The 26,085-nt window shown below is 38.4% G+C and overlaps 1 protein-coding gene and 1 long non-coding RNA gene across 4 annotated transcripts in view; both read left to right on the forward strand.

Moving 5' to 3' along the window:
• The window catches only part of LOC107833442 (uncharacterized), a 49,567-nt gene extending 41,625 nt beyond the window's left edge, over positions 1–7,942 (forward strand). Inside the window, exons 2-3 of one of the 2 annotated variants that reach the window (XR_001659192.1) lie at positions 7,302–7,374; positions 7,747–7,942. This is a non-coding gene — a long non-coding RNA (uncharacterized LOC107833442). Of the gene's footprint in view, positions 1–7,185; positions 7,375–7,746 lie in introns of those variants that run through there. The other variant, XR_001659191.1, reaches the window with a different exon arrangement.
• A 7,293-nt stretch (positions 7,943–15,235) lies between these two features.
• Positions 15,236–26,085, forward strand: part of LOC103154398 (erythrocyte band 7 integral membrane protein-like) — a 28,032-nt gene continuing 17,182 nt past the window's right edge. The window contains exons 1-8 of one of the 2 annotated variants that reach the window (XM_007575664.2): positions 15,236–15,390; positions 18,591–18,623; positions 18,839–18,948; positions 20,895–20,967; positions 21,654–21,736; positions 22,456–22,659; positions 24,116–24,250; positions 24,945–25,180. In XM_007575664.2, the coding sequence (XP_007575726.1) occupies positions 15,336–15,390; positions 18,591–18,623; positions 18,839–18,948; positions 20,895–20,967; positions 21,654–21,736; positions 22,456–22,659; positions 24,116–24,250; positions 24,945–25,133 (882 nt within the window). In that variant the 5' untranslated portion in view covers positions 15,236–15,335 and the 3' untranslated portion in view covers positions 25,134–25,180. Of the gene's footprint in view, positions 15,391–18,590; positions 18,624–18,838; positions 18,949–20,894; positions 20,968–21,653; positions 21,737–22,455; positions 22,660–24,115; positions 24,251–24,944; positions 25,235–26,085 lie in introns of those variants that run through there. The other variant, XM_007575665.2, reaches the window with a different exon arrangement.

The following is a 26,085-nucleotide window of genomic DNA, read 5'->3' on the forward strand; positions in this document are numbered from 1 at the left end:
GGTTTTTTTCGACATTAGCGGAATATTGGCAAAAATTTGTGGACATTTGTAACGCTAACTCAGCCACTGTTAGGCTAACTGGCCTCATATTGTCCTAAGATGTGGTTGAAGATGAGCAGGTACAGGTGATCGATGGATAAATGCTCTTAATTTTAATGTTTTTGTTGTTTTACTCAAGGTGATATTACCCTGAGAATCCCCAGCTGTATGCCATTTTCTTTTTTGAAAAACTTGACTGGATTTCATTTGATTTGAAATCTACAAGCTCTAATTGGTCTGCACGCTCCCGTAGAAAGATCCCATGTTTCCCCCTCTTGTTTAATTTCACTTTCTTTTTGTGAACTTTGCAATTACTCTGCTGTAGGTGGCGAGGCACCAATTATTTGCCTTACAAGTTTACACGCCAGCTCTTCTAATTTACGCGGCTGCAACACGAGGGAGCGCCGCGCCGCCGTTTCAACTGTAACAATCACATGGAGTTGTTTTCCACTCGCCTCGGCGCTGGGATGCATGAGAACAATGAGGGGGGAGTTTGCTCTGGCTGCCGGAGCGCTGTCGCTGATTCTGTGCATAACAACTCTACTCCTGGTTCAAAAAAAAAGGAAAGGAAAATCCCATTTGATTTCATATTGGCCAATGAAACAGTGGAGGGTGAGAGGCGAGTGAACAATCAATCTTTGTAATGTGATCCACGGATTGAGCACGGTGAGTAAATGTTTGCACAGGCATCCAGTCAAACGAATCCTGCAGAAAAAGGAATCCATCCAGGGTTGGCCTCTCTCTTTATCCCTCTCCTGCCCGACAGCAGCGGGGTTTCAACCACATTATATTCCAGCACTCTGTGCATTTTTCATATAGGCTCGCCTTTTATGTTTTATGTACGCCAGCTCAGGGGAGAACAGCTGTGTGGGCGCTGCTGCATCCTCTAAGTTTAGAGGTAGAAGGAGAGTTTTTTTTTTTAACGGGAGAAGTGGAGCGGAATGCTAACACGGCAGGGAGCGCGGATACCTGCGAACAAACGGGGGGAAGCTGCAGACCGAGGCCCTGCTTCAGCTATTACATTACCATAATACACGGAAACAACACCTCGCACGCTGTTGCTGCCGTAATTTGAAAACAGATCGACAGGATTTACAAGTTCTCGGCTTATCGGCGCTGTGACCTCCCTGACCCCCCGCGTCTTCCCCTCCGTTAAATTTTCAGAGTGAAATCCCGATTTTTGGAGGCTTATTGGCGGGATAATCCCGTATTACGGGTACAATGCGAATTGATTTTCTGTCAAGTTGCATTTGAGTTTGTTGAAATGGACCAAAAACAAAACGGGAGCAAGAGGAAGTCAGCAAAGTACGGAGCGGGTTTTATAATTGACCCCACTTGCTCCGCCATGTCTGTAATCCCTGCAGAGATTGAACCAGATTAAATTAGTTTTATGCCGTCTCCACAAAATTTACAATCAGGATGTAACTCTGTGTTAATCCTGCTTCATTTTTTCTGTTGACTGTCAGAAAAGTGACGGATGCAGCTCTCTGTGCAAACACAACAAGTAGCTTATTTATGAATTATTTTTTTCCATTTCAGAAAATCATTTTATTGAACAATAAGCAAGTAATTTATTTTCAAAACTCCAAAATTCCACTTTGTATTAAACTATAAACTATATACAGGTGTTTTTTATTAACAAAAAATACATTTACAATATTATTTCAAGAATAAATTCTAGATAACTTACCCATTTAATCAGTTTTATTAATAAACAAAAAAACAACCTTTAAGCAGGTATTAGACATTCATTATTCTGTATTATACAAATTTAATTTATTAATTTGTAATATTCTAAAATTAAAAGTTGTGTTTTCAGTAGCTGTAAGAGGAAAATCAACATAATTAGCAGAATAAAATGTTGTAATTAATCTTTCACTCAGGTTACAGAAATAAATTAACTTTTCCATAATATTAAAATTTATACTACTGCACATGTTCACAGATTAATTATAAGCACATTTATAGAATAAAATAATTTGAGTGTATAATCTAAATATTGAAATTTAAATAAATTGCACTACATGACTAAATATCAAATGTTCTCATCAATAAAATGTGAAAATTGTGGCTCCTAAAGCTCTGAACATCCTTTTTAAAGTGTTTATACAATTGACATGTTGATTATTTTGTAAGAAAAGAAAAACAAAATAATGTTTTAAAGTAAAACAATTTAAAAAAAAAACGTTGGAATAAAGTAGTTGCATGAGTTTGTTTATTAAAGAATATTTTTATTTTCAGCATCCGGTCTGGCAGTAAAGATTTTCCTCCATGTAAGGAACAAACTTCCCTCCATGTGACCAGGATGTTTTACCTTCTCTTAATCTCTGCGCTTGTCAAACCCAGCAGATCTGAGTTCACACAGACTGAAGGAGCAGATGGTGAACATGGCTGCTGCTGTACGGGGGGACACACTGCCACCCAGTGTCCCCAGCCCCACAGCGGGAACACTTCAGGTCCAGTCATGTCCGTCCACCAAAACAATGTAGGGAAGAAGAATAATGTCCAAAGACGTAGGGGGTAAAACACTATATCGGTGTGTTTTTAATGGATTTTATTGCTTCTTTAAAACTTTTAGGATTAGTTTTCATAATCTTGGGAGCCTGCACCAATAAAACCCAACAGCAGCAGCAGGTTCATGGATATGCAGTGGAAACTCTGCTCTGAGTTTCCAACATCACAACTTAGTTGAGCGTATTCAGACTATTCTACACTGCCAAAAAACCCACAATTTTACCAAGTATTTTGTCTATGTTCTGGTGCAAATATCTTAGTTCACTTGAAATAAGACAAAACTGACTTAAAAGTAACTTTTCAGCAAGAAATGGAGTTTGTTGTGAGCCAGTAATTCCTTTATATGGATTTAAAAAATATTAGATTCACCTGCAGATTATTTCACGTAGAATGCACTGTAAAAACACAAAATCTTACACAGTATTTTAGTCTTGTTTCTACTGCAAATATCTTACTACAATTGAAATAAGACAAAACAAACTAAAAAAAACCTTTTCAGCAAGAAATTGAGGCTTGTTTTGAGCAAACAAAGCCTTAATATTGATGAAAAAGTTCTAGTTCCACTGGCAAATTGTTCCACTTATAATATGGGAAAATTATCATATTACAAGTGAAATAATCTGCAAACAGAACTAGAACTGGGTTGCTTGGCAACGGGCTGGGCTTGGTTGGGGTTGCTAGGTAACGGCGCAGCGGAACATTCTACCAACTTTTTCATCAATATTAAGGAATTATTTACATAAAACAAGTCATTTTTCAGCATCTCTCTTGCTCAAAAATGACTTGTAAGTTAGTTTTGCCTTATTTCAAGTTTACTAAACTATTTGCTCTAGAAACTAGACAAAAAATAATTGGTAAGATTTTGTTTTTTCGAGTGTGTGGGTAAAATATCTTGTTATAAATGAAATAATCTGCCAGTGGAGCTAAGCTTTTTCATCAATACTAAGGAATTGTGGACTTTAATCAAGCTCTTATATCTTGTTGAATGGTTATAAGTTAGTTTTGTCTTATTTCACGTCTACTAGAAAAGTGAGTTTGTTGTTTTTAAGTGTAGTGACTCTTTTTCTCAAAAACAATAAATCTATCAACTTTATATGGTTTTCTTAGAGATTCAGATATGAAAGTAGATGTCATATTTCCTCTTAGTTAAGCTGTAGGTGTCACCTTGATCCCACTTAACATCGTCCAGTCAGGAATTAGGTCAACATTTACTTCAAAACATGGTATTACACGGCAGTAGGATGTAGTTGGAGTCTTTGGGAAAACATTTACATAAGGAAACTCTACAGATTGGTTACCTTCTTTAACTTTAGATCAAAGTAACAATTCCTGTGATCTCCATGTTGGATCCAGATAAAGCAGCAGTCAAAATGACTGCCTGCTACTTTCTTCTCTAACCCATAAACTGACCTGAGCAGGCTCTCTGTGAAGACGTGTGCAGAAGCTCCAGCTGTTAATTGATTCTTTTGTTCGCCCGGATCCCCATCGCCATGAGGCCGAACCTCCATTATCGGGCTAGAAAAGGGCGGACGAAGCAGGCGGAGCATGAAGACAGATAGTTAGGGATGAGGAAAGATAACGAGGAGGACAAACTACCCTGCAGGATTAGCAAAGAGGGTGGATAATAGGGAGCAAGTGTGACAGCAGACACAGTCGCCCCCATCAAGCAGGAGTGAAAAGATTGAAAATGAGCAAATCATATGCTGTAACTTATCCCTCCCAGCTCACCAGAGACCAAAACGGGCTTTGATTTGAGACGCGGGGCGGCCGAACCTCCAGGTAGCTGCAGGGAGGCGGGTGTATCGCTTCACACTCTGGAGGATTTGTTCCTGCACCTAACTGGCTGCAGTGGTCACCAGTGCCGTCCACTGGTTCCCAGCATGGTGCTCCGTCAGTGTGCTGTGACTAATCCAGCAGAGGTCCCACATTTTTTCTCACCCTAATTAAAAGAGGATTAGACGGGAAGCAGCTCCAGCCATTTCTGCTCCTTTGATTTCTTACGCATGTTTAATGGACTTTTCTGGATTTCCAAAATGATACTGTTGTTAGGCCTGTCGCAGTGAGCAATAAATCAATTAATCGCTTGAAAAATACAAAAAAGCTCAATGGTTCCCATTTGCATCATTTATTTTTTCTTTCTACCAAAAACTGGATGACAAACATCTTCAGACTGGGGATTTGGTCTCAACCAGCCATGTATTGAAGGACAGTTTTGTTAACAGAGACTTAATGATTCATTTTATTAGTTCTTCTGTTTATTTATTTTGGATATTTGAAATGTCTTTCAGTTCCAGTTTTAAATGTTCACTAGAATTTAAAGTTTATTGGTATTTAAGAATGTGTTCTTGCACTGTTTTACTTGAAAATGGTCTCAACAATATTAGCGTTTATCGCGATAACTTTGGGGACAATTTATCGTTCAGCAAAGTTTGTTGTTCATTAATCTCATCTATCCATCTGATGGGAATCATTTTACCTTCCAGAACCCAGGGTGTTAAACTCATTTTCATTTTTAAATATACTGATAAAACTACCCATTAACCTGTTAAAATATAAACTGTTTTACATTCAATGAGTAATTCTTGAATAATAATAGATAACGTTAATAGATAACTTAATCTCTGAAAGCATTTGTGGTTTTATTCAATATTGGTAAATATTGTCCTATTTTTGCTGCATTTTTTGATCATTCTAGCTGATCGTCACCCTTAAGTTCTTCAACCCGAGATGATTGAACGCAAAAGAAAAAATAAATAAAATATATGAAACATCTCCTTAATTTTGCAAAAAGATCTCTACAAATACCAAAAAAAAACAAAGAATGTGAAATAAAGCATGAAATTTGTATTGACAATAAATACATTGTCAATACATTGTATTCTACAATAAATACAGTGCAGTAAAATTGGTACTAAAGCAAACAGGAAGCAGATATTACGATAAATTAAAAACATTTAATGATCTACAACATTCATATGTGTTTACAGATTTTTTTATGTTTACTTTTGGAAATGGTTGATAACTATAATTTGATCTTTTAACCAAAAGGATGAAAATTATTAAAATTTACATTTGTGAATATGAAATTTGCCAAATATAAAATTATATTAATTACCAGTTTTCTGTTTGCGTCCATAGTCTTTCAATTAAAGCCAATAATATCTTAATATGTTAATATCTTAGTGAAAATTTACTAACGTTACAAATTAAAACTTTGTGCAGTGTTTACTCTGTGCTCAACACAAGGGGGCGCCCTTTCCCCATTGAGCTGCAGCGTCCCTGTCAAAACCCACCGCAGTTTAAAGTCATCAACCGCAAAAGGCGCTGATATTTAGCAAAAACAGCAATTAAATACTAAATTTAACTTCTGTTTTCTGTTAGTTTTTGATATTGTTCATAGATTCAGTTCAATAAATTCAAATAAACATGGGGAATTTGAAATAAAGTTCCTAAACTTTCAGTTTTAAAATCTTCATGTTGCCCGTTTTTATGTTGAAATGACATAAAACGTGAATTAACGAATATAAAAAATATTTTTGCCTTTAAGAAAGCTAAATAAAACTAATTTGGAGCTGTAGTGTTTCAATAAAAATGACTTATAACTTCTAATTTCTGATAAATACTGACTAAAATAGGGGAGTCCAAAGTGAGGCCCGGGGGCCATTTGTGGTCGTCTGAAGGATTTTGGGCGGGCCAAGCATACTTGGTTGAAACAGATCGACAGTTTATTCTTTTTGCGAACTTTCTTTTTCTTTTTTCTTTTTTTTTTACAGAAAAATAATATCTTTACTTTCTTTTTCTTTTTTCTTTTTTTTTTACAGAAAAATAATATCTTTGCCAAAAAGTATTAGATGCAGAAGTAGATTTTGCATTTTTATCTTAATTTTGGGGTAACTAGAGCCACAAACACTGACCTCCTATTACTCAAAATTAAATTTTGCAGCCAAATAAAAAAAACAATCAACCCAAAAATTTAGAAACTGTAAACTTGTCTTATACTAGATACATATGAAAATAATTTAGATTTGTTTTTTTGTTTTTTGTTTTTTTCAAAAGTCAGATTTTTTTTGTTTGTTTATTATTGAGAAGATTAAAATAAAGAAAAGGCACAAAAGTTCATTTAAAAAATAATGAAAATTTGTGGCCCCAAATGCTTTTAACTTAATAACTTTTGCCCTCATGGACACAACTAGACCGAAGGAAACATCTTTAAATATTTAGTTTTTAAAATAAAGAAATATAGAATGACAATTTTTCCTCTAAAATGTCTTTTGTTAAAAGTGATGTTTTAAAAAGCCAAATGACAAAAAAAGCAGAAGAAATATTAATGGTTCTGTTAGTGTTTAGTAATGTAGTTATTCCATGGAAATCTGCTGAAACACAGTATTTTTAATTGTATTTGTATTTAAAAACATAATTTAATTCATTATGATTCTTAATCAAATCTAATAAGGACCATTTTAGAAAGTCCAAAGAGGCATTGTTGGCTTTTCTGGTCAGAAACTGGTTGAAAAGTGAAACTGTCATGGCCTCCACCGTTATTTGTCGTCCTTTATGCTAACATGCTAGCCTGGTTCCCTGGGTTGCTATGACAGCTCTGAGGCTCCAGCAGCAGAGAGAGGGAGAGAAAGCACACACAGCAGTCTGTGTTTAGACAGTTTGGGATAGTTTGCTGTTCTGCAGTTGGTTAGGAAGGAAACTGGGATTCGCTCAGCTGTAGATTAAAGTCTTGTTTGTGTCCACATCAGCTGAACATGGAGGAACTGGAGCCGTTTCTACACATATATGTCCTATTTATCAATGGAATGACGCAACTCAAAAGTATTTTAAAGTGTTTTAGTCAATTTGATTCTAATTTAAAATTATTTTCTTTTATTAAAGTTCCAGTGTGTAACTTTTACAATCGTCTGTTTTTTCCATATTTATTAAAACAGCCACAGTTGTGATAGTTTGGTATTTAAAGCAAAGAGTAAATTTCCACAAAATTTTCAGGTTAATCTGACATTTTCTGCAAATGCAAAACTCAAAAATGAGCAAGAGAAAAAAATCCCGGATTTTTAGATTAAGATATCAGAGATTAAAATATTTCAGATAATTTTATTTAAAAAATAAATAAATATACCCGAAAATTTCTGAGTTTTGCTGAGATTGCTGATTTTGCTGAGATTAATCTTAGTTTTTTAAATTTTAAAGGCCCTGAAAACTCTGGAAAATATGGAATAGATCCGCAGTCCATGTTGTGGTCGCTTTACCAAGAACCGACCACAAGATGGAGCAGAACGGAGGAACCTGAGGAAAACCCGTCCACCTACCACTTCCTGCTGCTTAGAGACAAAACAGAGACATAAATAACTCAACTGACCCACAATAAATACCAGAAGCTCTTTTACATTTCTCTGAAAAATCCAGCTGTACTATTGGATAATTTTTCGGGTAATTTTGTGGTGATTTGTGTAAATATTTGGTGCAATTCCATCAATACCAGCAACATTTTCCAAAATAAGCTTCTGTGAACATCAGTTTTCAAGCATTGCTATTGATTATTAACTGGATTTAGGCCTGGACTTTGACTAGGCCAGAGGTTTTTATTTATTTTTCCCCCCAATGACCATGTCTTAGATGTTTATCTGTACCAACACACACAATGTAGAGGATTGCTTTAGCGCAACACATTCGACAATAACAAACTATGATTGTACACTAGAAAAACACAAAATGTTACCAAGTATTTTTGGTCTGATTTCTCGTGCAAATATCTTAATACTCTTTAAATAAGACAAATTAACCTACAAGTAACTTCTCAGCAAAATATATGAGCTTGAAAACGTTCTAGTTCCATTGGTGGAATATTGCACTGCGCCGTTACCTAGCAACCCTAGCCACGCCCAGCCTGTTACCTAGCAACAAAGTACTAGTTCCATGGGCAGATTATTTCACTTATAACAAGATATTTTTCTCATGTTAAAAGTGAAATAATCTGCCCATGGAACTAGTACTGTTTGAAAATCAATATTAAGAAATGATTTACTTAAAACAAACTCTTATAAGTTGCTTATAAGATGGTTTTATATTATTTCATGTGTACTAATATATTTCCACTAGAATGTAGACAAAAATACTTGGTAAGAGTTTGTGTTTTTGCAGTGTAGAATGGTCTGAATAGTCGCAACAAAATGTGATGCTGGAAATTCAGAGCAGAGTTTTGTCCGTAAACCTGCTGCTGTTAAGTTCATCAGTTTGGGTTTTATTGGTGCAGGCTCCCCAGATTCAAAAAGATTTAAATAAACAATATAATTAATTTAAAACACACCAATGTAGTGTTGTTTTTTTTTACTCACTACGTCTTCAGACATTATTCTTCTGTTCTACATTGTTTCATTACTGTTACATTCACATGTAACAGTAATGTTACTGTGAACATTACAGTAACATTGTTTTGATTAAGACTCAAAACAGGTTGAGTCTTAATCAGTTTCAATAGAAAACCTGCTTTTCTTAATTAAATGAAGAAAACAGCCAACATGAGACTTGTAAACAGGAAGTTTTCCTGCTGTGGAGCTTTATATTTTAGCACTGGTGTGTTTTATTCACTAGCAGCTGGATAAAAATGACATCAGGAAACCAGTGGACAAACATTATTGGATTAAAGTGTTCCCACTTTGGATCTTGCGATACTTTTTGTTGTTCCCTTAATCTAAACCAATACAACTGATAAAAGAAAACTAAATGCTGCTGTAAGATAAAAAAAAATGTATATTTTTGTTAAGTGATTAAAAGCAAAAGGTTATTAGTTTCAAACAGATTCCTGAATATTTTTCTGTTAATGAATGAATACATTTCTGTTTATGTGCAAGCCGCTCCCCTCCAGAACTTCCTGTTCATCCCTTAATGCGCTGCAGAAGCTGCTCCGGACCAGATTCTTCCGACTGACTTACAAGAAATGAAATTATTGAGATCTGTGAAAATGGTAGGGAGGAAACGACGTTATCTCCGCTCGCTGCTCCGAACACATGGCTGGGATCTGACCTGACGCAGAATGCAGCCAGCCACTGTTTAGCTGCTACTGTATTAATGTTTGCTAAATGATTTTACACCTAGTACACGTCTGTTTCTATCAGCCTCGCCGTGTCGAATGCACTGATTCAACCAGAGTGGCTTGAAGAGAGCTAATGAAAGCTGCAAAGATGCACAGCTTTGCCTGGCTGTCGGCGCAGCTGCAGCTCCACGCAGACAGTTTGACTTGGATTCCTGCCAGGCGTTCATTCATCCCGGTGTTTCCAAACATTTGCCAATAGGCTTCCTCATTATTGTGTTTACAGTGGCTTTAGTCTTTGTTGAAACTATTTGCATGCTTGTATTTCCACAGGGTTGCACTGACAGCTTCATTAATGTGGGTTACCATGGAGATTTTTCAATCAAACCCAGTTTTTACAATAGGATATATGTTTTTACAATTCTTTCTTTACATTCTGCATCCGTGGACGGAGGGCGTAATGGGTTCATTAGGGAAATGCAGGCATATCTTTGGCCAGCAACTCTCCAGCTATTTCTGGAGGGTCCAAATGTTCCCAGGCTTTCAGAGACATATAGTCCCTTCAACAAGAGTTGGGTCTGAGCCGGGGTCTCCTCCCAGTGGGATGGCCTCAGACTTAAAGGGAACCTGTAGTCAAAAAATACTTATTTTTCACTTTTTTATACTTTTGGATCTAAAACAGTTCAAGAGCTTAGAAAACCACCAGGGCATTTTTTTGGCAGTAAGTTAATGTTTTTTGGTGTCTGGAAAACTAGCCACTTCAAACACCTCCTGATTGTTAATGGGGCAGTATTGTGTGTTTTCCAGCCACATAGTGCCATTTTATTGCACAGTCAAGTAACCATGTTACCTTCAGTTGTATAAATGCTAATTTGACTTGGTAATTTGATATTGGGCCTCTGTCTCTTTAAGAAGCTCCTGCTCTTTCTGAAACTCCACCTTCAGGAAGTCATCACAGCATGGCTCCTCCATTAACTCTCAAATGGAGGAGCTGAGAAGTAGCTTCTATAATAAGCTCAGCACTTCCAACAGGTGTTTGCTAATCTCTGCTGGCTAGTCTGAAGGAGCTGAGTGGGGGAGCTGCCTCTGTGAGGGGGAAGCTCAGAAACTTAGAAGCTGCAGCTCTGAGGAGGAGCTTCGTCCTAGAAGGCGGGGCTAGGTCCACCCAGGCGTTTTGAACAGCTGAATGGTAGGGTACTGAATGGAGGCTCAGCAACGTGGTTTCATGGCCTTTTGACGTCGCCGCCTTCACTCATGTCTCTGTTTTGCCCTTTGTTTTGTCTGAATGTTGCCATTTGCCCTAATGTGTCCATTCCTCTTTTTTGTTTTATTTTGTTAGAAACGGTGGAGTACTCTCTATTTAACCCAGAAAAGGATTATTTTAGTTTATTAGTAATATTAGAAATTGTGGAGTACGCACTATTTAGATCAATATTATAAAGCCCAGAAATGGAATCAGAATTAGAATAATTACGAACTTGGAATCCAGAAGTACTTAACAAGAACAATACTTTTAATTACTACATTTTAGAAACTGTAACTACTCACTTTACCCCAGAAGAGGATTTAGATTAGTCACTCTTGAGCTTATTTTTCTTCTTTTTCTTTCCTTTGGTTTGTTATTTTGTTTGTATTTCCTTTTAATTCATGTAAAGCACTTTGAATTGCCTTGTTGCTGAAAATGTTCTATATAAATAAAATTACCTTATCTTACATTACCTTAAAGTCACACTGTGCTGTTACCTTGCAACCCACAAGGTTGCAAGGTAACCTTGTCTAAAATGACTGTTGTTCAACCAACAACAGCTGGTTGTGCATGAGGCTCTACTTCTGCTTTTCAAACATGTATAGTTCTGGGGCCAGCAGCAGCTTATTTGGATTTAAAGTGAAAATTTTTAACTTTTTTCCTTCAATAAAAACAGATTTCTTCATGCCCACCACAAAATGAGCATATTCACATTTTAGATGTTATAGTTTCAGCTCAAAGCCAATTTAGACACGTAAGGAAGTCTTTACAAACAGAGCAAAGAGATAACTTGAAAGACTTGAGGCCTTAATGAAGCTTTTAGCCATTATGTGCTATAAATGCAGCTGTGGCTTAATGTAATTCCACACTGCAGCTGAAAGGAGTCATTACTGCACTGGAGTAACTCCTAGAGAGGCAAACACACAACCTTTCCAAGTATTTACACCATATCTAATGCAAATATGTTAGCACACTTGTCATAAAACAAAACTAAACTACAAGGAACTTTTTAGCAATATTTAAGAGTTTTAAGTCAATAATTCTTCAATATTGATAAAAATTACTGGTCCAGTGGCAGATTATTTCACTTATAACATGGGAGAAATGTATTTTATAAACTAAATAATCTGCCAATGGAGCTAATACTTTTTAACCAAAATTAAAGAATTATTAACTCTGAAAATGCTCATATTTTCAATTTGTTTTATTTTAAGTGAACAATTTTCTAAGAAAGAGATTTTAAAAAATCTTAGCTTCCAATATTTTTTACAAATAAACATCTGAACGTTGGTCTATTTTTGTATAAATTTCTTAACCTTGCAGGCCGATTCATCAGAAAACTTTAGTAGATTTCAGCGTGGGGAGCCTGAAATATTCTGTAATTTGTCTGATGATTATTTAACCACTCAGTGAAACTCATAAAACATCAGATTTTAATTCTCAGTTGATCAGATGATTCTTATTTATGTGAGAAAGTAACTCACCCAGTTGAACTCTGTGAATTCTACAACTTTTATTCCAGCATACATGCACTGTTCAAATGTGCTACATTTCCTTATATTTACTACATGTGTAATATATTTTCTTTGTATTCCAGCTTACATGGGAATACAGAAACAGTGTGACTGTGTCTTATTAATGTACAAGTTTCACTGAATCTCAAAATAAGCTCTTTATTCTCAGTTTCAAGTTCTCTATCTGAACTAGAAATGAGGTTTTAGTGTCTCGCTCTCCTCTTTATGTTTGTTGTGTTTTTCTAATATTGTTTATTTGTTTCTCAGCCTCCATCAGCCTCCATCCAGACTCACTAACACAACCTGGCTCATAATGTTCTCAGCCTGAATCTGCCAGATGTCGAAGTCGGCTGTAAAAGAGGAAAACTTCTGTTAATCATGTGGCTCAGTGCAGAGCATAGCTTTCAGCTTAATTATTTATTTATTCATTAAACTTTTACCTCCAGCTTATGCTGAACTGTAAGGGATTAAACATTTATAATGCAGCTTCAACCAGTGGATGTGTAAGCAACTGGAAGATGGCTGCCTTCCAGGAAATATTAACCCTCACACTATGATCGCTTGTCTTCTGTCCAATCATAAACTGAGTTTATAAGTCAACCAGATTGTTTGAACAATATTTAGCTTCCTAATAATAAACCATAATGTTCAAGATGTCTGTCTGAAAACATAAACCACCTGGTTTGAGTCCGTTTCCTGTTGAAGGATATTCAGTTCCAGACAGAAGTTGACAAACAATCATCATGGGGATGAATTTCAAGTCATTTTAGACCTAATTTTTATGGATGCACCGATTTATCTGTTCCGATTTCCTTAATTTTTCAAGATCTACTCATTTTTACATGAGGAGCCGACCTTATCCACCGATCTGATCTACCTCTGCAAAGTCTAGAAATGTCCTCTGTTCAGTCATGAGAGGTTTTTCTGGCAGACCGGCCCACCAGGTCATGCCTTCGTGTTTGCCATTAACAATCATCACCCAACTATTGCAAGTTCTGCAACTTTCTTGCTATATTGAGCAACATTTAAAACAAAAACAAATTGGTATCGGCTAAAATCGGAATCAGAACAGGTTTTTTTAAAAGATTGGTAATCGGCGATCAGACAGAAAACTGCAATCGGTGCACCCACACTAACTTTAGTGGTTTATTTGAACTCTTCAGACATACAATGCACCTGTGAAACAGTTTGAAAACAGGAATAAGGTGCACAGATTCTTATTTAATATTTGAAATTATCAAACTGAAACGTAGCGGAAGCTAATGTTTTTGAAAATCGTTTGGTATCATGTGGTGTTTTGTCCTGTCAGAGACGCAGTGCGAGATATAGTTTTGTTCCCCTCCATTTGTTTTTTCACCTCCCAAGATGGCTGCAGCATCAGTCACCTGTCTACATGTCTTATGCTGTTTGTTTTTTGTTCTTTGGACAAAAAACTGAAATGTCAATTTCCCCCCTGGAGGACTGAGGTTGTTCTTTTTCCTTGTTCTTGTTTCTTCTTTCTCTTTCTTCTAGTTGAATACTTTGTAGCAAAATCAGTTCCAAATGTTTTCTTATATTAGAATAGGCTGTTGCACAAACAACTTCCTTGCACAAACTTCTAGAAAACTGCGAAACTGCTGAAACATTGAGTTCCTTTAAATCAGGGATAATACCCATTTGTTTAAAACTGCCTTTGATAAATAACAACTGAAGCATCATGAAGTGTACAGTCTGTTTTTCGAGCTACAATTGTTTTCCTTACTTTGCCACTAATGTTATTTTTCTTCTAATTGTTTAAAACAATGTTAATTTCCATTTTGCTGATAATACACAAATAAATGTGTAGCACAACCAGTTTAAACTTGTTAACAATGGACGGGCGCTTCCTCTGTGACCATGTCAGGCTCGCTGCCAGTCTCTGGTATAAATAGATTAGTTAAACTACAGAGCTGGTATATTCAGAAATCAGCTGCTGCATTTGAAGGACTTTATTTGCTCTCTCTGCACCTCTGGCATGTGGAGAAGCTCTAAAAATAAACATGGTGTGTTTTTACAAACTGTCTAAAAATAACAGTCCTGTGGGTTTTAGGCTGCAGATGAGAGAAATCCTTCGTACATATCTTACATGCAATCATTAATCTTAAAGCTGCAGGATGTAACTTTTATAAAAAAAAAAAGAAAAAAAAAGGTTTTTACATATCTGTTAAAATTGGCGCTGGTTGTTGCAGTTCAGTCAGAAACTCTCTGCTAATCTACAGCTGGTTCACCACAATATAGTGGTGAACCACATGCTAGTTAGCATAACCACCCATGATGGCAGATAAAGTTTTCCTGTAACTGTAAGTTGTTTTTCTGCCATTAGCACATTTATCAGCGTGTGCAGGAGGTTGATTAACAGCTTTAAGGCTCTCCTCACAACTGTACATGAATAACTAAATACTTCAGTTTCCTTCTACAACTGCCTATTTTAATAGTTGAAACACCAAATATACCCTAATATGCAGTAATACCAGATTGATAATGGCACAACTTTGCTGTACCAGCACAGATACACTTAAAAAAAAGATTTGGGTGTAATTTTCACTGAGGCCAGCCCATCCAAACAGATGCAGACGAAGCAAAATCGTCCCAAAATGGAGGCCATCTTTCATTAAGCTCAGTTTGTTGCTTTCAGTTTCATTTGTCAATAAAACTACAACAATCCAGTCAATTTCACTCAAATAAGTTGCTAAATAAAAGTTTATAAAGTGATTTACAAATCCATGTTCAACAGAAACAATACTTTTTGTTTCATTATAATATATATATATATATATAAGTGTGCTTTATAACTATGAGCTTTAGTTTTTTAATTACCTGGCTTGTAAACGCCACTGCCCATGAAACATGCGTGCTTACGTCATTACGCCTGTAAGACAAATTACAGGGCGAAGTCAGTGTTAATCTCCCAGCGCCCGCCACTCATTGAACCGTTTATCCCAGCGCTTCTGCTCCGTCGCTCTGAATTGTTATGAACAGCGAAGGAGTTTCGATGACAGAGTCCAAAAGAAGAGAGCGCCAGTCCGGTGAGGCTCGGTCCGTTTTCCCGACCTGCTGTATATGGATCCGTTTTAACGGTGTTTTTGCGGCTTTCAGGATGTAGCCTCAGCCGTGTGCAGTGCACTACGTGCGCCACTATGTTATCTTCCGTCTCAAATAATATTTTCATTTTTAGAGCCCCCCCTTTTACATGATGTTAAAAATGTTGATACTTTAACGATTTAAGCAGTGGATTTAATTGTTAGCTCAATGCTAAACGACGGAAATCTCTCGGTAGCAGCCGTAACCTTCCTGTCGTTTCCCAAATGGAAAAGCGAAGTTGTTTTGTACTAGGAACTAAATGTGCTATAATAAGAATGACATACGATTGTTTGGACTTATTGTGTGAAGGAAATACGTGTGATTGCATATCGTTTATTTATATGTAGCAGACTATAATTAAAAGTAAATGGGATTAGCTGTAATGACGGGTGGGGTCAGTTTGTGTTGTTTCTAGTAATCAATATTCATCGCATTAGTAACGGCAGTCATTTAAACCCAGAGTCACTTAAGAGTGCCAATGCAAAGCGGCACCAGTTTCAACATGTTTACATTTTTTATTTTCTATGTTTCCTGGTTATTTCCCCATCATCAACCCGCCTGTGAAAGGTGTGGTGTTCCAACCCGCCTGTGAAAGGTCGTTTCGTACCTGCTTGGACAGCAGATGTTAGCGTTTATGTGGAGTAACAGACATTTATTTTTATTGTCCCTCAGTGGGGATTAATTCAGGTGTAGCAGCAGCAAAGTGACAGACAATCGATGCATGCAGGTTCACACAAAGACAAAACTATAAAATATAACAAAAAATAAGATAAATATATTGTACAGAAATAACATCAAATTATTGTGCAACCGAGTAGAATATATTTTTAAAAAGTATATGCATGCATATTTTTGTATTGAAGAACAAACTATTTACAAAAAAGTGAAAATAAAACACCAACAGGAATGTAAACGCCCATTAGCTGGCGGTGATGGCTGCCAGAGGAAGGGGCGCTGCTCTGAAGCGGGCGCCAGAAACAATGGCACACTCTTTACAACAATGGTGAAAAAATATAGTCAGCATTTTCTGCATTTAACAGCCATCTGTGCATGTATTAGTATTCTGATCAATAATAGAGGCACAGCACTGATTAGGGTAGACGTCCCTCCTGGGTAGAAAAGAAAACTCATGGAAAATGTCAGAGGGAGAAGGATAAAGATGTTTTAGGGATTAAAAAAAGGTTATGCAAACAGGTTGACAGACAGAAGGCAAATTATATCATTGCATGAAGAAGAGGCGTGTAAATATTGTAAATATTCAGGTTAGCTTAAGCGTCTAGTAAAGTGACAGGTCACTGTTGTGCTGTGTGCAATATGACAGATTATGGCAAGAACAGTAAACGAACTTGTTTGTAGTGATTTGGTTTAGACTACATGGAGAATTAATTATAAATAAGAAAATTCAGGGTTTCCCCCAGTGTATTATAAGCCTGGCGGGCCACCAGGCTTTACTTGTCCCCCACCAGGCTTAGCATTACTTATTTATTTAAGTCTTTTTAAAATGTTTGCATTTTTAAGACTTTGATGATCAGGTGTTAATCTTTCAATAAAACATATTTATCAAGTGATATTTTCAAATTTCCTGTCAGCTTTAAACATTTAAAAAAAAAATACACACACACACAATGGCCACTGGATGAATGACTGCCTCAGCGCCCAACCACCAGGCTTAGAAAGTTTTCTGGGGGAAACCTTGGAGCTTGGCAGTGATGAACTTGTGTTTTAAATATCTTCACTGAATATAATGCTAGATCGGTGTAGATGTATAGTAAATCTGATCAGACTCACTGTTATTCAAAAACAGATATTTACTTATGTTTTTATATGTGGGTGACTGCTGTATGTTTTAAACCTACTTAACATAAAGTTAATGTCATCCAGCTGTGAGGAGGATGGAGAAAAAGAAGAGAGGAAGAAGAATCAGGACAGATAGGAGGAGGCAACAGGTTGGTCTAAAACTAGGCCTTGGTGTAGGAACAGCAAGTGAATAATTTATAAAATATTATTTTTAAAAGGTCCATTAGCACAGTCTGAAATTAGTTTAAATCTATCATTGTTTGACCATATGACTCAGCAGAAAATATATAGAGCTACTGTTACATTTTATTAATTTATCACACAATGTTTGTTTTAGATGGAGCTGATCACCCATAGTAACATGAGATAAATAAAAGTATTTTACATACACTTTAAATCACCTAGCTGATTGTGGAATAACTTCATATAACGTCACAGGTGAGCCTAAAAATCCAGAAATGAATAAATTGGAAAATGAATAAAATTGAATAAAAACTGAACACAAATAAAATTTTCAAAGAAATCCCTTAAAAAACATGATTAGTGTTGAGCGAAACTAGAGAGAAAACCAAACCAGCACGTGGTGAAGACGCTGGTTGGCGTTTGAGTTTATTCTCCACAACATGGCCTGAAAGGCCACTCAGACAGGAAGAAGTCATTACACTGAAGCAACAGAAAAACCCTCATATTTTAGACATTTCATGTGATGAAAGTGAAACAGAAATCTGTGGCCTTAATGACCGTCGTTGCTGTTAGAGGGAACTGCAGTCCGACCTGTGGAGGTCGGGGTGGGAGCTTTGGGGTTGGTGGGTGTTTTCCTACATGATGAAGTGTTGCACTTCACAGACAGAGCGCTGAGGATGTGTGAGAACAAACCTGGTTCTGTTACACCGACTGGGTCACACTACCAGTTTGAGGAAACCCAAACTGTCCCACTCAAATCCTGCAGTTTAAAAGTTGAGGAGATGGATGTGGATTTCTGAAGTTAACCATCGGTGTTTTCAGATGTCGCCATTGTGGCATATTCAGACTTTCAAACTGCTTTTCCACATTTCAGTTAAAAATCAAGGCGTATCAGGATTTCTGTTCTAATGTTTTAATCAAAGCTGGAAGCAGAAGTGATTCCAGTTGCACTTCATGGTAGATGCTTTAAATAATTAATGTTTGCTTCCAGAAATTACATCGACTTTTTACATTTTTCTAAATTCCAGTTTGTTTCCGTCCACCTCCAGTAAAACGAAACCCGCTGGTCTCTGTTGGTTTCTGCACTGGCACCCTTAAGACCTCCTGGCTTGCTGCTCCTGGCAGGACTGCGTTTTGATTTGTGTTTGGTTTACTTTGCCTGTAGGTCCGGGCCGTTACAATTCACACGATGTTGAAGGTACGGATCTGATCCGCCGTCTGGGTGAATGTCGTCGTCAGTAACCATGAGTGTCTGGGTTTGGCTGTGCTGCGACAGGAAACCCAACTAACCTGAACAAACTAATGATGTAGAAAGATGCAGAATGGATGGAGTGATTACAGAGAATGTTTGATGAAAAGCTGATAAATGAAAGACTTTTTTCACTCTGTGTGTGCGCGCCGTCTTCCTCCCAGCTCTGGAGGACGCGGACTCAGGCATCGGCCTGTGCGGCTGGCTGCTGGTTGGATTCTCCCTCCTGCTGATGCTGGTCACCCTCCCCATCTCCATATGGATGTGCATTAAGGTCAGCTGCTCATCAGTTCCTGCTTTTAAAGCAAACAGCTGGGTGAAATGGACTTTATCACCACATTATGATAACTGTACAGGCGAACTGCGTGCCACAGTAATTATCGCTCCTAAAAACACACCCTTTAGCTCCACTTTTTCAGGTCATCATGTAAAGAAGTGCGATTTGTGTCACTGACCTGCATTTAACCATCTTTTCTTTCCATATTGTCATGGAACAAACAGTGGAGAAAATAAACTAACAGAAAATATGGATATTTTGGGGGAGTTTTAATTTGAACTTATTGGGACGAGGCAATGGAAATTTCGTTGAATTCTGTTCAGTGACAATAAATGCTATCTATCTAAATCTAATTCTTATCATGACAAGAAATTGAATCCGTTAAATGATAAAAGCCCTCCGCAGTAATGTAATGGAGGAAGTCATTCCGACTCAGCTCATGGTTTTGTCAAAGTTTCTTGTAATTGGAGCCACCAGTTTTACATTTTCAGTAAAGTTTTATCAGATGAACAACATGGCCGACCACCACCACCTTTCCCCTCCTGCGTCTGAAATACGGGACGTTTTAGTGCTGCTGCTCAGTGACTGGTTTACTCTAAACATGCTGCTGTTCTGCGTGGTTTGTGGTTCAGTCGGAGTCATACGGCAACGTTTCAGTCAGGTTGAGGTCTGAACTTTGATCGAGATGCTTGAACATCTTGATTCACACAATGTTTCCAGGCTGATGAGCCAGTTTGGACCGAACTAAGGAGTTTCTTTAGTCTCATCATCCATAGGGTTCTGATCCAGATGTTTTGTCCAGAAGCTGTGCTGCTATTTAGTTTTTTAAGGAGAAGAGACGTTTCTCCTCCAGCCGTTCCAAACTCTACGTGTTCATCTGGTTTCTAATCACCCTGTCATGAACTTTAACCTTTAACACGCTAACTAAGTATTTTAGTCTCATTTCTAGTGTGAATGTCTTAGAACACTTTAAATAAAACAAAACTAACTTTCAAGTAACTTATCAGCAATTTATCGGAGCTTGAGAAAGTTCTAGCTCCATTGGTGGAATATTCCACTGCACCGTTACCTAGCAACCCCAGCCAAGCCCAGCCCGTCACCTAGCAACCCCAGCCAAGCCCAGCCCGTCGCCTAGCAACCCCAGCCAAGCCCAGCCCGTCGCCTAGCAACCCAGTTCTAGTTCCATTGGCAGATTATTTCACTTATAACATGACATCTTTGTCATGTTATAAGTGAAATAATCTGCCAAAATAATTAGTTTTAACTTAGTACTGGTGTCAGATAAATTTACTTATGACAAGACAATTTCACCGTTTCATAAGTGAAACAATCTGGCAATGGATCTAGAACTTTATCAATATCAAGGAATTGCTTACTTAAAACAAGCCTCTATATCTTGCTGATAAGTTACTTTAAAGTTTAATTCAAGTGTAATAAGATATTTGCACCAGAAACTAGACAAAAACTACTTGGTGAGTTTTATAGTTTTTGCAGTGCAGCGTCTGAGTTGAAGTTCCTTTAAACTGATGAATCTGTTGATTTTCACTCCTGGAGTCATTGAAACTTTCCCACCTTCCTGTAATCTCTATATTTGAGTTGATGTTGTTTCAAAATGGCCGTCTAACCCTCCTGGACTGATGCGCAGCAGCAATTGATCTCTGGCACACCGGCTGATGACCAATTAATCAATAGATTTAATCAGGATCTCCTGCTTTGTGGAAAAACAAAGGGCTCTGTAGAGACGCTCACTGATGATGATCTGAACTGGAAGCTCCTGGTTGTTTTCTGTCTAAGATTCATTATTATTTACACATTGATTAAAAAAAAGGAGCACCATATATGAAATAAGCGTCTCTCTTTTTTACCATGACTGTATTTGTTGTGTTTTGATTAGTTTTTCATGTTAAAACTACAGAAAGTGCCGTTGTGTTTGCTCTGTTCAGATAGTGAAGGAGTACGAGCGAGCCATCATCTTCCGCCTTGGGCGCATCCTGAAAGGAGGAGCCAAGGGACCGGGTACGTCTGGGCTAAACTTTACCTCACATAAACGCCTCTGGTTCTCACATCGATTCAGTTCGGTTGATTAAATGCTTTAAACCTGTTTGTAGCACCAAAGATTTATTAAAACATCCAAAGGGACCATTTGGTTGAGAGCCTGATAAGTTGGGACAAACAGCTGCGTGTTTCTGCTGAATCATACGGACGGATACATCCAGTCCTTCATTAATGGACGTTTTTCGTTATAATTTTATATGATCATGATGTTCTTAATGGTGCGTTCACACCGAGCGCGTTTTGAGCGTCAGGCACGGCGTGAGTTGAACCGTTTGGAGCGTTTTGAGCATTTGACGCATCAAGAGCATCCAACGGAAAACGACGCCTAGATCTGACGCGCCTGATGCTCCTCCACCACGCAGACGAAACGCTAAACCGCCAAGCATCTGCGTTCAAAATGCGTGGTTTGTTGTGAACGCACCACGATGCGCAGGCGCCTCACACGTGTGCAGCTCGATGTCGTGTTTCAGTCACGTTCTAATAAAAGCTGCAAACGTCCGTCTGTCCCTGTGCTGCAGTTCAGCCAGCAGGGTTCCACTTGACGCTCGTTCTGTTCCCAAACATTTACTGACGTTTCCTCATCACTGTTTACACAACAACGCCTTCATGGTTTGGTAAAACTTATTTACCTTCTTCTAACACCACAGGTTTGTTCTTCATCTTGCCGTGTACTGACAACTTTATCAACGTCGACATGCGAACCATCACCTTCGACATCCCGCCGCAAGAGGTACAACTCGCTTTTTATACACTCCTGATACATTTCAGTCATTTATTACTGGTGTTTTTATGTGACTGTGGCTTAGAAAACTAGTTTTACTTTCTTTATTGTGAATTAAATTGCAACACAAAGCAAACAAAAATGATTTTTAGTGTAAAAATGTTGCTTTGACCAACACAGTAACAGCTGCCCCAGTCTGGCATTGATGCCCTCAGTGAGGAGGAAAACACACCGAGGGTCATTTTGAAAGAAACATGCTGGTTACAAAATGATTTATTAATGGAAGGTTTAGTGGAAGGAAGACATGTTGTAGGCAAAGGTGCAGGAGACAAGGGGAGAGTTACAGGTTTGATAGTGAAGGAGTATATGTTTGGGTGTGGCGGTTCTTCAAGCTCTGACTCAATCTACAGCCCACCATCAGAGCAGCACAGTGGTGATTACCTGCCTTCCCTTCCTAGTCCACTTTTCCTTCCACTAAACTTTCCATTAATATCCTTTATCAATATTCCTCTAGCTTTTGTGTAGAGTCACTGACAGATAAATGTCAGTTCTTCCCCCGAAACAAAACGTTTCTTTATTAAAAGTCATTATTGGTCTCAGGTTATAATCAGAAATGAGAAACAGAAGTAATTCACGGTTAAAAACATGAGAATCTGTTTCTGAGTTGAGTTACGGAAATGTTGCAACATTTCAGGTGAATTTATCTGAAAACGTTCCCGTTCTGTCAGGTTCTGACCAAAGACTCTGTGACGGTGAGCGTTGACGGCGTGGTGTACTACCGGGTCCAGAACGCCACCCTGGCCGTGGCCAACATCACCAACGCGGACTCCGCCACGCGGCTGCTGGCCCAGACCACCCTGAGGAACGTCCTGGGCACCAAGAACCTGGCGGAGATCCTGTCCGACCGCGAGGAGATCGCTCACAACATGCAGGTAGAACACACAACCCCTCCACCATTCATCAAATGTTCTAAATGAGGTTTATTGGTTTAGCATTTACACATTTGTTAAACTTAAAGTAGCTCCCTATCAATAAGCTGCAGCATAAAAGTGAAAGTTTCTCCTCCTCCAGCTCTCAGCATTAGCAGAACGTCGGCCCCTCTCTGTGTGGGCGCTCTGCTCTTTATGCTGCTTGTGGTTTTGCTTGATTGTTTGTTGAGGTTTTGCTCTCAGCTTCCCGAAACCTTGTTGATCTGATCTGAGATCAGACTGATAGAGGAAACCTGCAGGGAGGTTCAGACCAACCTGCCGGCTGCAGAAACAGGCCGTCACCTACATCCTGTCAGAACCAAACCACCAAGGTCAGCCCAGTTAGCTGTGATCCCAAAGGCAGCTACGTTTCATACTGGACTTTAAGCATGGTGGACAAGAGTCTCATAGCTACAGATACAAATATGACCTCATGCCATCTTTATTAGCAATACTATACGTTACACTGAAGTTGAAACTACAGGAAAACTCAAGAGTCTGCAACCTCTGCAGCTCCACATCTTTCTCCTGAACTCACTTCTGCATTCTTCCTACTTTAACTTTTGAGTCGACGTTAGCTAGAAAGCTAACATTAGCTTAAATGTATCATTATTAAGTTGTTTTACACTGTAACGATGGCTAACTTTTACTCAGACCATTCACTTAGCTTGAGGTATTTTAGTCCAAATTATCTAGAAAACTACTGTTAGTTCAATGATATCATATTATCATTGGCATGTCGCCTTACACTAGCATCATGGCTAACATTATCTCAGTCCACTCAGTTAATTAGCTTGAGTTTTAAGTCAAAATGAGCTGAAATGCTAATGTTAGCTTAAGTTCTGTGGAACGTCTCCAGAACCGTCCAGCCTGTCGACGTCATTCCTGGACCGGTTTTATCAGAACTCTTAGGGCAGCGTTACAGTACAACTCAGGTTCTCACAAATATAACATTAAAGCCACAGAACTGACAAAATTATACAAAAAATGATAAAAGCTTAATACTATCTGTAGTTTGGTTCCAAACTGCGTCGTCTAACTGGGAGCATTACAGAAGTTTAATGCTTGAAACCTGATCAGTGAATTTATTCTTACTGTGTAAATGAGTCTCAGTATGTGTCCTTCTGTTCTGTAAAAGGCCTTTCTTGTTATTAACAATTTTTTGTAATTATGTTTGATAATTAGTGTGCACGTCTCTGGGGGTTTTATGCCTGTTTGGATGTTTTACCCTTTAACCTCAGTTTGTATGAAAACTGCTTTATAAATTAGGTTTGATTAGCTGTGAGATGGACCAGTCAAAGTTTTCCCAGGAAGAAGCCCAGAGATTTGCTCCCAACATGCAGCAGGTGGCTTCCCTGAAGGGCTCCACCTGCTGGACGATGTTTGAAACTACAGGGTGTGTCCGTCTCTCTGCTTCCAGTCGACTCTGGACGACGCCACAGACGACTGGGGGATCAAGGTGGAGCGCGTGGAGATCAAGGACGTGAAGCTGCCTCTGCAGCTGCAGAGAGCCATGGCGGCCGAGGCGGAGGCGAGCCGCGAGGCCAGAGCCAAGGTGAGGCGGAGCGCAGCGCCGTCAGCCGGCCGCTGTGTTTAATGTCTGATCCAGAACCAGGCCCGCTTCCTCTCAGAGCTCTAATGGTTCTTAATCTGTCCTCACAACATGGTTACATCATCAACCCTAATCCTACCAAGCAATAATTAGATCCTGACTGAGGAAAGAACGGCTTGGGATTTAATACAAGATTCAGGAAATCCATTTAATTTTAGTAAAAAATATTCTCTATAAATAATAAACCAGGTGTTATAATCAGATCAATGACAGAAAATATTCAAGTAAGACTTTAAATCAATCCATAAGTGGTTAAACTAATTGTCTTTTTATATAATATAGGATAAAATACATTAGAATGAAATGTTAAAGATAGATTAATTACTCAGAGATATATTTAGTGTTAGTTATTTTTATTATTATGATCAATGTAAGGAGAGAAACTGTGACCCAAAAGAACAAAGTGACCGTCTCACATCATTTACTAAGAATCATCTTCATGACCTTATCCTGCAGTCAGACACGGCGGTGGCAGTATGATGGCCTGAAAACGCTCCAGACTAAACTGGTTTTCCCAAAACTGCTCCTGTGGAGTTCACGATAAAACCGGGACTTTTGGTATCTGTTGTTCAGAAAGCTTTGGTTCTTTAGTTCCTGTGAGATGAAGGCCCTCCTCCTCCTCCTCTTCCTCCTGCAGGTGATCGCGGCTGAGGGTGAGATGAACGCGTCGCGGGCCCTGAAGGAGGCGTCCCTGGTGATCTCTGAGTCCCCATCGGCTCTGCAGCTGCGCTACCTGCAGACCCTCAACACCATCGCTGCCGAGAAGAACTCCACCATCATCTTCCCGCTGCCGCTGGAAATGATGCAGAGCCTGATGAATCGCTGAGGAAGAACGCCGCCCACACACACACACACACACACACACACACACACGCATGTTTGTGTTGCTATCTTTGTGGGGACTTTCCATTGACTTCCATTCATTTCTACAGCCTAAACCTGACCTTTACCCTTTTCCTAACCCTAACCATCACATACCTAACCCTAACCAAAACTCAATTCATACCTTAGCCCTAAATCTGACCCCTGACCCAAAAACAGGGTTTCCCCTCATGGGGACCAGGCTCCGGTCCCCACAGCGTAGTATATGTCAGGAAAATCGTCCCCACAAGGTATTACAAACAAACACACACACACACACACACACACACACACACACACACTCCCTGTCTGTCCTGACATTGTCTCCCCTGCCAACATCCACAGTAACTCTGAAGAATCTGAATTAATGTGAGTTACAGCAACATTTAATTTCCCTTTGGGATCAACAAAGTATTCCTGAATTTGAAGGACATGACAGGGTTTCACCACACGAGTCACACGACTATTGAATCCAGTACTTTAACTTTAAAAGGTCAAAACCAGAGTTCCCAGTAGAGAAACCGCCACATTAACTGGTGTTCAAAAACAAACTGGTGATTCTTTGATTCGCCGCTTTCAGTGCCTTGCAAAACTATTCACACCTCCTGATCCTCATCTGATCCTCACATCCACAAACCTCAGTGTTTCATTAGGATTTCATTAAACACACTGTAAAAACTAAATATTACCAAGTATCTTTGGTTTAGTTTCTGCAGTAAGTATTTTATTACACTTGAAATAAGACAAAACCAACTTTCAAGTAACTTTTCAGAAAGACATAAGAGCTTGTTTTTTAAGTCAATAATTTCTCAATATTAATAAAAAAATTGTCCAGTTCCATCAGCAGATTATTTTACTTATAACAAAATGTTATTCCCATGTTATAAGTGAAATAATTTACCAGTGGAAGTAGAAGT

Source organism: Poecilia formosa, unplaced genomic scaffold (genome assembly GCF_000485575.1).
Source record: "Poecilia formosa unplaced genomic scaffold, Poecilia_formosa-5.1.2 Scaffold385, whole genome shotgun sequence".
Classification (NCBI taxonomy): domain Eukaryota; kingdom Metazoa; phylum Chordata; class Actinopteri; order Cyprinodontiformes; family Poeciliidae; genus Poecilia; species Poecilia formosa.